Source organism: Danio rerio, chromosome 15 (assembly GCF_052040795.2).
Source record: "Danio rerio strain M-AB ecotype USA chromosome 15, GRCz13ab, whole genome shotgun sequence".
Lineage (NCBI taxonomy): Eukaryota > Metazoa > Chordata > Actinopteri > Cypriniformes > Danionidae > Danio > Danio rerio.
Window position 1 is genome coordinate 44,336,267 of NC_141035.1, and position 14,425 is coordinate 44,350,691.

The 14,425-nt window shown below is 38.6% G+C and overlaps 2 protein-coding genes and 1 long non-coding RNA gene across 6 annotated transcripts in view; 2 read left to right on the forward strand and 1 right to left on the reverse strand.

Moving 5' to 3' along the window:
- Nucleotides 1-14,425, forward strand: part of LOC147840700 (uncharacterized) — a 199,008-nt gene that overhangs the window by 57,295 nt on the left and 127,288 nt on the right. The window lies entirely within an intron of this gene.
- LOC100334612 (NACHT, LRR and PYD domains-containing protein 3) overlaps nt 1-14,425 on the reverse strand; it is a 130,131-nt gene that overhangs the window by 30,067 nt on the left and 85,639 nt on the right. The gene's annotated exons all lie outside the window — the stretch shown is intronic.
- clstn2b (calsyntenin 2b) overlaps nt 1-14,425 on the forward strand; it is a 111,148-nt gene that overhangs the window by 11,169 nt on the left and 85,554 nt on the right. For all 3 annotated transcript variants that reach the window (XR_015509895.1, XR_015509896.1, XM_087284620.1), the window contains exon 2: nt 9,781-9,903. Coding sequence is in view for 1 of the 3 variants with exons in the window: in XM_087284620.1 (XP_087140746.1) it covers nt 9,781-9,903 (123 nt within the window). In the remaining 2 variants the exon portion in view is untranslated. The remainder of the gene's footprint in view (nt 1-9,780; nt 9,904-14,425) is intronic.

The window sequence follows — 14,425 nt, forward strand, 5'->3', positions numbered from 1 at the left end:
ACTCATCATTACCATAAACTATTGATTTCAAAGACTTATTTCATGTTGAAAATAAACATGCGACTGTCACAACCTCAATCATCATCTACATTGACCAAAGATACCCAAACTAGAGCCCGTGGGCCGAAGTTGGCCCGTGGTAACGTTTGATTTGGCCCACCATCCCATCTGAGGAGAGGGAGAATGATGGGGATGCTTTAAAGATTGTCCATTCTATACTGTCACCCGACAATGCAGAGACTTTGCTGAGCAAACCAAGTCAAAGGCAGATTCTGCTTGACTAGTGTGTTCAGCATTGAACTCCACTGTGTTATATATGTGATTGTTTTATTGCAATACGTTATTTAAGAAGTTATACTGCATTAATTAAGTAATGTTTTCTACTGATTTTGAAGTATAATAAAATAAATTAGGAAATTACCCATGGCAAATTTAATGTAATATAGTTTGGTGTATTTACTTTCAGCCCACTACTCAATATATTTGGTTTTTGGCCCTTCACACGAAAAAGTTTGGGAACCCCTGACATTGACGAACACACTAATAACAGTTTTTCATAATTTGAGTTAAATCATAATTCTGACATTGGCTCAATGATCTGAGCTCATTCTCCTCCAGAAGAGGTGAGATGAAAGAAACCATTTTAGCTCTAAGTGTACAGTACTGTAAAGGATCCATTGTGGCTCTGGGCCCCCACAGCGCCTCAGTGTTCCAGACACAATGAAGCTGCAGGAGACCCGTCTCTCTCCTTCAGTGCCTGTTGCTCTGAGAGCTGGAAACGGTGATTATCGTGAGCTCTGTGGTTGGTATTGAACCACAAGCTTCGTTAACTAGTATAAATGCTAGCTGGACTCAAGCTGGGGAAACTTTCAGCCAGAAATATGCTATTAAAGGTCAGATCTCATAAAGATGCAAAAAAAAGCCAAAAATTCAAGTCACTAACCACACTAAGCAAATCACTTTAGTGCTAATGCTTTCAGGGCGATCTGTTGACGCTAATTTTGTAATGTTATGTTTAATTTGGTGACATTTTATTTTGAAATATTTATTATTTATATCTTAACTCTGTGCAAGGAGTATTCTAAGCATTATTAAAGAGATAGTTCACCCAAAAATGAAAATTACTTCATCATTTACTCTCCCTCATGTGGTTTACACAAGTGGTCCCCAACCTTTTAATCACCGCGAACTGATCAACACCTGACAATTTTACCACAGTTGGGGGCTGGGGGATTGCTAGGTGACCATCAACCGTTTTCTCAGAATATGACAAACTAACAAAACATTGCTGCAGCTCTGATACAAGTTTTATTTATGCAAATTTAAAAAATGTAAAAGCACTGCAGTGTTTGTGTGTTCTGTGTTTGTCTGAGATGATTAGTCCACCGAAATGTGTATATTGCAAAAAAAGTATGATACTGATTGAGAGATTCTGAAGATGTTTTTAACTGCGCACACCTGGAAGGTGTGATCGCGTCACTCCCAAAATGCGGGTGCAAGCCGAGTGCCTCCATTGTAAATAACGAACTTACATGCGTAAAAGACACGATATTGTCAGGGTTCTGCCACTCTGGTCTTGTAAATTCTTGTTTTACAGTGGCAGACCACGGACACTAGCTGTCTTGTCCTGTTTCTGTCATTGTGTGTCTCTGTGTGCGCGTGCACCGTCGTGGCTGTACGCAGAGTGTGCGCGCCCCCGCTTTATGCGGATGGCAGGCTCTGCGTGCCTCGAACGACGCGTGCTCATGTACTCGTGTTTGTGTTCGTCTGCAGCGTGGTGTTTCATTCCCAGCGTCTCAGTCTAGTTGGTTTCCGTTGGTTCCGTTGTATTGACATAACCACGCGGTTAATGAGTTCTCATTGGCTGCGTGTTCTAGTCTTGTTTTATGTGAGCGCATGGCTTGTGTTGTCTCTCTGTGTCATGCGCTCTCCCGTCTATTGTCTAGTCCCAGCCTCCATGTTAACTCATTATAAGTTTGTCATGTTCACCTGTTTGTGTAAATTTACTTCTGCTTTATAATCCCCTCATGTTTTCTGTCCTGTGCCAGTTCATCGTCATTATTTCCAATCCAATCCTGTTTGTCCTGCCAGCCCATCCAAGTTTGTTTGTCTGTTTGTTTTACAGTTATGTTTTCCCCCTCGGGGTGGTTTTTGTTGTCCTTTTTGTATTATTTTTATTAATAAATACCATCTTCTGTTGCATTTGAGCCCTCGCTCCCTCATCCTTCCTGAAACCCCTGACAGATATGTAAACGACTGCCATCATTTGTGATCTCCAGCAGTACAGTAGATCATCTATTCGCAAAGACTACACTGGACCCAAAACTTTGCAAAGAAATTTTCACAAAGACATCAATTACTTACTTATTTTGCTGCCTCTGGGTTACATTTTGGTGCTTAAGTAACCTAGATGTAAGTGAGAGAATAGGGCAGTTTTTTCAAAATTGATAAATTGTTTCCTTACCAATATCCGGCAACTATTAAAATTCATTCATTCATTGATTTTCTTGTCGGCTTAGTCCCTTTATTAATCCGGGGTCGCCACAGCGGAATGAACCGCCAATTTATCCAGCAAGTTTTTACGCAGCGGATGCCCTTCCAGCCGCAACCCATCTCTGGGAAACAACTATTAAAATGTCCTCACCAATAATTTGCGCAGTCAGTATTAATAAAGACATGCAGAAAGAGTTAAATGACGTCTCTCCTCGAGTAGCACCGCCCCCAAACACATATGAACATTGTGATTTGCTGTGCCTTTCCTTGTTGTCATGTGAGAGGCTGACAAGATTTGTCCACCTGTCGGGTTTTGGAGACGTATGCATCATCATATGAGGCATAAGCATAGGACGTGTGTGCTCTGTTCAACTTTTTTCTCGCTAGTGAAGCGTTTAGTTTTTACACCTACAAAGTCTGCCATGTAAATAGCAAATGTGCCATGGCGTGATGCAGCTGACTCTCAAAGGGAATGGGAGATGAGACTCTGGTTGTTTTAATGCACATTATGCTCAAAACACACTCATAACTAATTAAGAGAATAAGCACAACCCTGTTAGACCATGCGCCAGGACACTGAGTGTATTTTTTCATCCGTAAAATGGCAAAAGGGGTTTAGGACATGCCATTAATGCTTTTGTGCCAAGCAATTTAAACTTTGTGCCTAGATTGTTCAAATAGAGCCCATTGTGTTTATTCAAAAAGAGTCAAATTATTGCGATCACACTATGTGCGATCCTTGACCACAAAACTACAAAAAAAAATTAAATAAAAAAATACAAATATTGAGAAAAATTACCTTTAAAACTGGCCAAATTCTATTTCTGGCAATGCACATTACAAATGCAATTATTAAAATGCAATGTTCTGATATATAGTAGAGAATTTACTTAATCTTTACTTCAGAAACACAGTACTTATATAGTAGAATACTTATATTTTATAAAATAAAATTCAACAATTTTGACTCATGCAATCTATTTCTGGCTAGTCTTATAAATATATCCATGCAACATAAGACTGATTTTGTGATCTAGAGTCACACATCGCTTGTTAGCCAGAAATATTGAGATTTATTAACACTGAGATAAAAATAGTGATTAACAGGAAGGAAAATGTGTAACTTGTAGCATCCAATATATTAAAACCTGCAATAAATACCGAACATGATGGCACTCGTAAGAAGATAAAGAAAATGAGAGAAAGCAAGCGTATGCATTGGGTTGAAGATTGAACACTCGGGATGCTGGAAAACCCACAACAGCTGCCAGCGGATTAAAACAGCTTTAAGACAGATTAACAGTTTATTTCCTCTGCTCTGGATGCGAGAATGAGAGAAACTCATGAGAGACTTGTGTTTGGGTTATTTTCCCCTGCAAGCTCTCTGACTGACCCAGAATGAGAATCTATTACAGTGCAGATTTACTGTATTTATTTTTACGAGGTTATTCATCTTAATAAATATGCTTTCCCCTGTACAACGTGTATGGGAAGTGGGGGTGAAACAAGGTGTTCATCAGTCATCGAAACTATCACTTGCTTTCTGTGTCTTTTAAGTCGATTTGTAGTCTATTCGATCTCACACTCTCCATTTCCCTCATCTTTCTTTCTGTCCTCCATTCTTTACCATTCTTTACCCCTGTGCTTCTCTCAGGTACGAGCAGCTTTAGTTGGTCTCTCTGGGACATAAAGCAAGTAAATGATATGGCCCTGACCTTTAGAGGGCATGCTTTATTCCTTATACGAAGAAAAATTGTGAAAGGAGGGAGCATATCAAGAGCACATGTCAGTTGACCTTTGCAGAGAGCAATTCAGCAGAGGCCGTAAATTAATTACAATGATCATATATTTTCATTCGCCCTGTTTCGATTTCTGTTCCACTTGCTGAATTTGATTTTTAAACAATATAGCTGGTGTGTTCTTACAGATCAATTAACATCTCTTATATAGAGAGTTGAAAACATTAGCCCTGGTGTGATATATACAGTTGAAACCAGAAGTTTTCATTTACTGTATAAAAAGGCACATAGCCATTTAAATAAAAGGCAGATGTTAAAGTGACTAAACTTTTTCCATTTATTTCTTTTTTTCAGTTAAGATTACATCAAACATGACAAACATAAAAATGCATATTTTCAAAGCACTTTACTGGACCTTTAAGGGTGCTTTCACATCTGTAGTTCGCTTCATTTGGTCCGCACCAAGGGTAATAAATGATACATTGTTGCATCTTCTGCCGTCTTTGGGTCGTTTTCACATTACACTACTGGCTTTGGTCCGAACCTTTTGAAACGAACCAAAATGCAGTCATCTGACAAAATCCACATCACTCATTGGCCAGATGTTGTTGAACATATTTCCTAAACTGCTTATTAATTGGTTAGAATTCAGGTGCGGGAAAATGCCAATGAACGCCCGCAGGTAAACAAAACCGGCAAACACAAAATGTCGCTTTTTACTCTGGAGGGACGACTGTGCTGGCTGATTGTATGCCTGCTGTAGACAAACTATACATTTCGAGAATGAAGCGTGGCTGTGGCTGCGGCTGGAAAACAGTGTTTTAATGCATCGCTCGTCACTTCAGGAGGAGGCGTGAATTAATTTAGCTAAACTGCGACATGATCATCTTGCGGAAATATTACCAATGATCCATCAGGTAGTATAATGGCTGTTTCTCAATATGTGTTCTTCAGCGGCCTTGCGTCCCTCGTGTTCTCGTGCAACGTCATCATCAGCTGCCTAAGTTCAGTTCCAATACTCAAGACCGCAAGTACGGAGGACGTGTGAAACTTCCCGGATGTGTTCTTGATATCGAGGACACACTGATGTAGACTTGAGCACCGAACTCGCTCTGGAAGTCCCAGAAGTCATTGCGACTGGAGGTGGGAAGCTCAGCATTTTATTTAGATTTATTATTAAAGTTAGAGATATAATTAGAGATATTAGATATATAATTTATTTACCTCAGGAGTTTCCCTAAATGAAACGGTGAAATTAAACATTAACATGAACACATCTTAATAAAGGAATAAACACATTAAGGGTTGTTTAATGGTGAAATTCGTAATAAAATTTGTTTTATTTATATTGTGCAGAGTATATTTATAATGCTTTTATGCAAAGTATTTATTTTGAAGAGGGGAAAAAACAATAAATCATTGTATGAAGGCTGTAATGTTTAAATAATTTCCATTTAAAACACGTGAAGTTCATGTGACGATCAGGAAGAACGCGGCATCTCATTTCTCAAAGGACGTGTTCTCTGCCCTCACGGTCTCCTGAGTTTGTTCTTCCGAGGACACCTGGCAAGACCGGTCTCCACAAAAAACGCAAGTCTATTCTCTGCGTTCTTGGAATTGAGAAACAGCCAATGTTTTCCCCTCTCCCTCTCTCTGTTGGTAAAGCGCTGTCAACAAATATTTTTCCTCCATATCCCATAATGCACAGCGCATCGGCCTACGGCAGCTGAATTGGTCCAAAAGGTGCAGGACTTTTTGCGGTTGGAACTGTTTTAGTGCGGATCATATTCTCACCACAAACGAACCGCTCCAGGGTTCGTTTGAAAGTGTACCGAGACCACCTCTTCAAGCAGGTCTCGGTACGCTTATTTGGTCTGCTTTTGCTGCGCACTCGAGTACAATAGGGTATATGCCCATGCTGATACACTTCTGGTGACCTGTTATTGTGAACTTTTTCCCATTTTATACGGTTCCTTATACAGCATCGATGTTGTAATGTCATTTAAATACATTCAGTGAAATGACTTGTAGCATTTATTTAGTTGCTTAAGCGTAAAACGAGACAAAATGCCGTTTACTAGCACGCGCCCGTCAGAATCGGCACGATAACACAGAAGCTTCATTGAATATACTGGGGTAAAATAAATGCTCATATTATAAAGACATGGCGGGGGGAAATGTAATTTAATGCAGTGCTTCTTGTACAATCTGAGACCCACTTTATATAAGATATCACTCAGCCAGTAGAGATCGCTCATTTTTAAAGAAAACAGACCTTAAATGCACCGGATTTTGCATTAGCATTCAATTCGCCGGAAGCGCTTAACCCAGGTTACTGGCAAATTAAAAGTCCTATTAGCATGCTTCGGCATATACTCCATTGCTGCATTCTCACCTGCCCAAACAAACCGTACCAAAAGGGGAAACTCTAGTGCGATTCACCCGAACTAAATAAGGCAGGTGTGAAAGCACCCTTACTCATATTTAGAATGCACAGAGTTTAGAATGGAACTGGCAGTATTTAATTCAAATTTTTAAATCACTTATCATAACTAAAATGCAATCAGTTCTAAAAGTTCTAAAGAGGTTTAAAAAACTCCAGAGAGATGTTCTAAACCTCCAAGTGAATCAGTTTACCAGAACCCAGGTAATTTATTGTACACCATAAAGAACTGATGACAGCTACAGTATAAGCCGCATGAACCTTTTAATGGTCACAATGCACTTAAGTAATATTCAATGTCATTCAGAAGAATGATCCTGCAAGGTGTGTTTGGGTCCATTGTCTTTCTTCACCTCATTCTACATGATCAACTTGAGCATGCCTTTTCTCCACAAGTGCCTAGAGAGCCTTGAGGATTTGAAAAACTACACACATTCAAAGACAGATGAAATAATCCATAAGGTCGTAACCTCTTTTCAGACAAGGGTGATTGATATCTCCATGCAGACTTTGACTTGGTTAATAAAATGGAAAATTGCTTAAGAAATATTTAAATAAACCACAGTTTCCACACCAAAATCACCACTTCTGGAAAACCTGCGGATATTATAAATAATAAAAATGGAAGTTGCTGCAACCGGGGTAGCACTGTAGCTGTCTTACATAATAAATGAGTTACCTCAGACACACGCACACAATAAGAAGCAGTGTTGTTTCCTTGGTTCAGATGCACTGTATTTGGGAGCACAGTCCTTTAAGAAAGTGTTATGATGAGCTTTCAGTGCAATTCTGAACAACTAAAACAACATCCACTTAACATTAAAAGGGGTAGTTCACACAAACATGTCAGTTCAGTCATTATTTACTCAACACTACTCATTAGCATCCTAGTTTTTTTCTTCTGTTGAACACGAAATAAGATTTCTTATGTAACCACTGACTTCCATAGCTTTAATTTTGCCTACTACTGAAATTAATGGTCAAAAGTTTTTACCTTTCTCCACAATATCTTCCTTAGTGTTAAAAGACACTCGGGTGATCAATGGGTGAGTAAATGATGACAGAAGATTCATTTTTTTAAGTGAACTATCTATATCAGTGGATGTTGTTTGAACATCCAATTGAAGGAGAGTGAATAGTGTGTAACTTAACATTCGTAGGTGAACCATCCCTTTAACAGTCTTTAGTCAAGTTATCAGGACGTGATCTCTTGAGTAAAATCACATTCAACATAACAGGGGTTCTCAACTGGTTTGGCCATATAGGACCCACATGTTGACATGGTCATTAAGCCGCGACCAAAATTTTTAGAAACTATCATACAATTTTAGGAATTGTAATTAATTTGTACTTATTTGTTAACATACACAAATAGTGACAGGTACATCATAAGAAAATCCCCAAGACTTACAAATAAACTATTTTTCATTGCTGTTATTTAACAAATTACCATAAACTGAACTGTTAATAAAACATGTTGTCTGGTTTCTAAATGTCGTTTTAATTTAGGAGGTTTCGTGCTCTCTCTTGTGAGAGCACCTCACTACTTATGACACACTAGCTATGTTTCCATTCAAAAATGCGAATAAACTTTATGCGCAAAACTGGATTATCGCATAAAAGTTGTGCGAATGAAGCATCGTTTCTATCCAACGAGTCAAAGCGAACAAAATCATCACTTCCTGATTAACTGGCGCCAAATATCAACAGTAAAAACTGCATTTGCTGCAGTAGGAGAAGCTGCATCAATCTTTTCTAAATGAATGTGCCTCAGAAGACAATCCTGACAGCCAGTGAGCGCGCAGTGGCGTTTGAAGGTGTCAGACGCGGAGCACAGGCGCTCTTGATTCTGGAGGTCATTAATAATATAATAACATTAATACTGAAATGGCAGGGCGTTTTATAATGACCAAAATAACATTTCAGATGTTTTATAATGTGCTCAGCCTGACGTTTTGTCCATTTACACACATTTTAAGCATCACATGATCTCTTTCAGCAAAATCACATGACCTTTTTTAATGCGCATGCTGGAGTTTGTGCGGTAAAAGTGTTTCCATCGTAGTTTATGCGCATCTTTTCCTATCGAATAAAAAGTTTATCCTACCCAGTTAGGCGCATACGTTTTTTATGCGCATTTTCAAAATTTATGCGCATCATGGCGTTTCCTTCAACTGTTTTTTTAATGCACATTTGCAAAATGCGCATAAAATAGGTGGATGGAAACAAAGCTACTGAGGCTTTAAGTCTTTTTTGCCGTCAATATATGTAAATACCTACTTTACATAATTGGAGTCTACTTGTGCTTTGACAAATTTGTTGAAAATGTTCCCGCGACTCACTTTCGGGTCGCGACCCACCAGTTGAGAAACACAGGTTCATAACAAATAAAATTGTATTTGAGGATTGTGTTTTATTGCAGTTTATGTAAAGGTATCTGCCTAATTTAAGCATTAATATTTTTAAACAGATATATTAAGTATACTTTGTGTGAAATTATTTAAAATCAGTCAAATAATTTTTCCTATGATTGAATACTTTTCCTACAAAATGATATATAAATAGTAAGTCTGTTTTTAGATGTCTCCATTTTCCATCCACAGTGACACGGAGCAGCAGTGCTTTAAAACCAAAACGGTCTCTTGAGCGTTTCCAAAACACTCCAATTTCGGGGCTCGAAAACTCCTGGGTAGTGTGGACGGAAGGCGTAACCCTAGCAGAACCAATGTGTTTTAAAACTAAAATGTATTAGTATAAATGGGGCCTGAAACTTCATGCCAAGCCATATGCTAAGAATTACTGATAACTTAAAATCCTCATCTGAAGCTTGACCACCCATCTTAAAAGTACTATTTAATAGATGTCTAATCTGTTTCTATAAAGAGTTTATAAAAATACCCATGTACGTGTGTGGACATGACCTAAAATGACCTGATCCTGCTGTGAATTAAATGTTTACTGCTGCGTGACATGTATGTTAGACTGACTCAATGTTAATTTGAGAATGAATACAAGCTATTTTTAGATATGCAGGCTTTTCTATTTTAGACCAGAATCTTTTATAAGCAAATCAAAGCTCATTTCTGTCTCTCTTTCATCTTTTAGTGAATAAGCACAAGCCATGGATCGAGACCTCGTATCATGGCGTCATCACAGAAAACACAGATGAGGTTCTGCTGGATCCTCCTTTAGTGGCTCTGGATAAAGATGCACCAGTTCCATATGCAGGTACATGAGGGCTTTTACAGGCTACTGGGTTTATAGTACAGCACTGCACACACATCTTTCCTGAGGCCATCTCAGTTGAGGAGAGAGTGTGTGAGTGTGTGTGCTCCATCTGTTCTTTCTGATTATTAGATGCTTTACGCTTTCCCGGATCCCCCACTGGTTGGCAGATCAGACTGCCAGAGTATCAGACACTCAACCTAACTGTGTTTCTCTAATACACTACAAAGACAATTACATAAACACAAAGACACACTTGTACAGCTATCTTTATGGGGACTACTAGACAGGCTGTATATTCTGTCAAAATACTCATAAACTCAATCAATCAATCAATCAATTTCTCCATTCATCCATGTACCCGTCCATCAATCAATCAATCAATCAATCAATCAATCAATCAATCAATCAATCAATCAATCAATCAATCAATCAATTAATCAACCAATCAATCAACCAACCAATCAATCAATCAATCAATCAATCAATCAATCAATCAATCAATCAATCAATCAACCAATCAATCAATCAATCAATCCATCCATCCATCCATCCATCCATCCATCAATCAATCAATCAATCAATCAATCAATCAACCAATCAATCAATCAATCAACCAACCAACCAATCAATCAATCAATCAATCAATCAATCAACCTATCAACCAATCAATCCATCAATCAATCAATCAACCAACCAATCAATTAATCAACCAATCAATCATCCAACCAACCAATCAACCAACCAACCAACCAACCAACCAACCAACCAACCAATCAATCAATCAATCAATCAATCAATCAATCAATCAATCAATCAATCAACCTATCATCCAATCAATCCATTAATCAATCAATCAACCAACCAACCAACCAACCAACCAACCAATCAATCAATCAATCAATCAATCAACCTATCAACCAATCAATCCATCAATCAATCAATCCATCAATCAATCAACCAACCAATTAATTAATCAACCAATCAATCAACCAACCAACCAACCAACCAACCAACCAACCAATCAATCAATCAATCAATCAATCAATCAATCAATCAATCAATCAACCTATCAACCAATCAATCCATCAATCAATCAATCAATCAACCAACCAATCAATTAATCAACCAATCAATCAACCAACCAATCAACCAACCAACCAACCAACCAACCAACCAACCAACCAATCAATCAATCAATCAATCAATCAATCAATCAATCAATCAATCAATCAACAAATCAATCCATTAATCAATCAATCAATCAGGCCATCTCTCTGTCACTCAATCCATCCATCTGCCTGTCAATGTCAATCAATCAATAAATCTCTCCATCCATCTAGCTATCCGGCCATCTGTCTGTCCGCCCGTCCGTTCGTCAGTCAATCAATCAATCAATCAATCAATCAATCAATCAATCAACCAATCAATCAATCAATCAATCAATCAATCAATCAATCAAATCAATCTCTCATGAATCAATCCATCCATTCATCTATCCTTCCATCCCATCTATCTGCCTGTCAATCAATCTCTTCATTCATCTATCAATCCGTCCACCAATCAATCAATCAACCAATCAACCAATCAATCAATCAATCAATCAATCAATCACTCCATCCATCCATCCATCCATCCATCTAGCCGTCTGTCTCTCAACCAATCAATCAATCCATCAATAAATCACTCATCCACCAAACCATCCATTCATCTACCCTATCATCCATCCATCTGCCTGTCAATCAATCAATCAATCTCTCCATCCATCTATATATCTATTCGACCATCTGTCACTCCATCCATCCACCCATCCATCCATCCACCTTTTAATCTTTCCATCAATCAATCCATCCATTCATCTATGCTGTGTAACTGCTCTCCCTTTGAACTGTAATTCTTCATAGTGCACACTAGTCCTGTATATGCCACCTCATTTCAGCTAAAATAAGGCATCTCGGTTCAGTGAAAGATGCCGCCCTGCAGTCTCAGACTGGGATCAATAATAAAAAAGTAATCCTAAAGCATCTCATATAAATTTAACTTGATTCTGTTGGAATTAATTTTAAGATAACAATTAGTGTAGTTCAGCAAAGCTCTTTTCCTCTACCTCTTAATCTTTCGTTTCTTCCTTCTCTCAAAATGTAGTGCTACTGGCAGTTTTCATTTTCTCTCTGTAAAATACGATCACATTTAACAATCCCGCTCTCTTTTTTATTCCTTCTAAATAAATGAGTTCTTTGGGGAGGGTTGGTGGAGTTTATACTGGAAGAATTCAAGTCAGGCAGCTGCTGGAGAAAGAGAAGAAAGACAGCGAGATCCGTGCACATATGTAAACACACCAAAATATACAACAGCGGAATGAACCACCAACTTCATTTATTCATTTTCTTTTCAGCTTAGTCCCCTTATTCATCTGGGGTTGCCACAGCGGAATGAACTGCCACCTTATCCAGCATATGTTTTACACAGCGGATGCCCTTCCAGCTACAACCCAGTAATGGAAAACATCCATGCACACTCATTCACACACATACACTACAGCCAAATTAGTTTATTCAATTCACCTATAGCACATGTCTTTGGACTATGGAGGAAACCAGAGCACCCAGAGGAAACCCATGCCAACATAGGGAGAAAATGCAAACTCCACACAGAAAAGCCAAATGACCCAGCCTTGAACCTTCTTGCTTTGAGGCGACAGTGCTAACCACTGAGCATAAAACAACTATTTTATCCCAATAATGCCCCTAAATAATAAATAGTTTGAATAAACAGCAACCTGACTGAGCTGAGAAGATATTATTCATGCATGCAAAAGCAGATGTCTGATTGCATTAGGTTTGGTTTGACACTCAACTAGTCTCGGGTGTGATGTAACAGGTAATGTATCCATAAAACGTAATGCAATATAAAGTTTGATTAATGGTTCTCCGGCAGCCAGCGATGAAGTGTAATTAATTAAGAGGGCGTAATTTATGTTTAAGTGAGATCGGGTTTGTTAAGAGGGTAATTGCTGGCAGGTTACAAAACAACATGCTGAATAATTGATGGCTGTAAAGCTCCAGTGATTCAACAGAGCAGCAGCGCTTCATATGAAACTGTGGACAAGAACAGCCACGGGTTCTCCAAGTCAAAGGTTGTTGAGAATGAGAAATCAAATGCAAGATTCATCATTTTGTTGCTAAGCAATGCTTTGATATGGTTTAATCTTAAATATACTTTAAAGGAATTCATCTTAGAGTAAATTTAAAAAATGCTGGGTTGAACAAAACCAATATGAATATGAACAAACCCAACAGTGGTTAAAAATGGCATTCAAATTTAATTGAAAAAATTAGGTTTGTCCAATTTTGATCCAACGCTGGGTTATGCCAACCCAGTGCACTGTACGGAGTATATACTAATAAATAACAATAGCAGGCATTACATAGACCCAAAGGACAGTCACTATTTATACTGTAATAATAGGATGAATTCAGTTATTAATAATAACTTATTACTTAATATACTTATTAATATATTCAGATATGTACTGATATTTTAAACACCTCTTATCCATTTTAATCCACCAGGGTATGATATTTAAGTTGATATAGTTGTACACCTTTCCAACTTCTCGTTAGCACAAATTTCTAATTAGCCAATCACATGGCAGCAACTCAACGCATCTAGGCATGTTCAAACTGAGCATCAGAATGGGAAAGAAAGGGGATTTAAGGGACTTTAAATGTAGCATGGTTGTTGGTGCCAGATGGGCTGCTCTGAGTATTTCAGAAACTGCTGATCTACCGGGATTTTCATGCACAACCATCTCTAGGGTTTACAGAGAATGGTCTGAAAAAGAGAAAATATCCAGTGAGTGGCAGTTCTGTGGGCACAAATGCCTTGTTGATGCCAGAGGTCAGAGGAAATGGCCAGGCTGGTTCCAGCTGATAGAAAGTCAACAGTAACTCAAATAAGCACTCGTTACAACTGAGGTATGCAGAAGAGCATCTCTAAACACACAACACACCCAACCTTGAGGCGGATGGGCTACAGCAGCAGAAGACCACACCGGGTGTCACTCCTGTCAGCTAAGATCAGGAAACTGAGGCTACAATTCACAAAGGCTCACCAAAATTGGACAATAGAAGACTGGAGAAACGTTGCCTGGTCTGATGAGTCTCCATTTTTGCTGCAACATTCAGATGGTAGCGTCAAAATTTGGCATCAACAACATGAAAGCATGGATCCATCCTGCCTTGTATTAACGGTTCAGGCTGCTGGTAGTGGTGTAATGGTGTGGGGGATACTTTCTCGGCACACTTTGGGCCCATTAGTACTCATTGCGTATTGTGTCAATGCCACAGACTACCTGAGTATTGTTGCTGACCATGTCCATCATTTAATGACCACAGTGTCTTCTGATGGCTACTTTCAGCAGGATAACGAGCCATGTCATACAGCACAAATCATCTCAGACTGTTTTCTTGAACATGACAATGAGTTCACTGTACTCAAATGGCCTCCACAGTCACCAGATCTC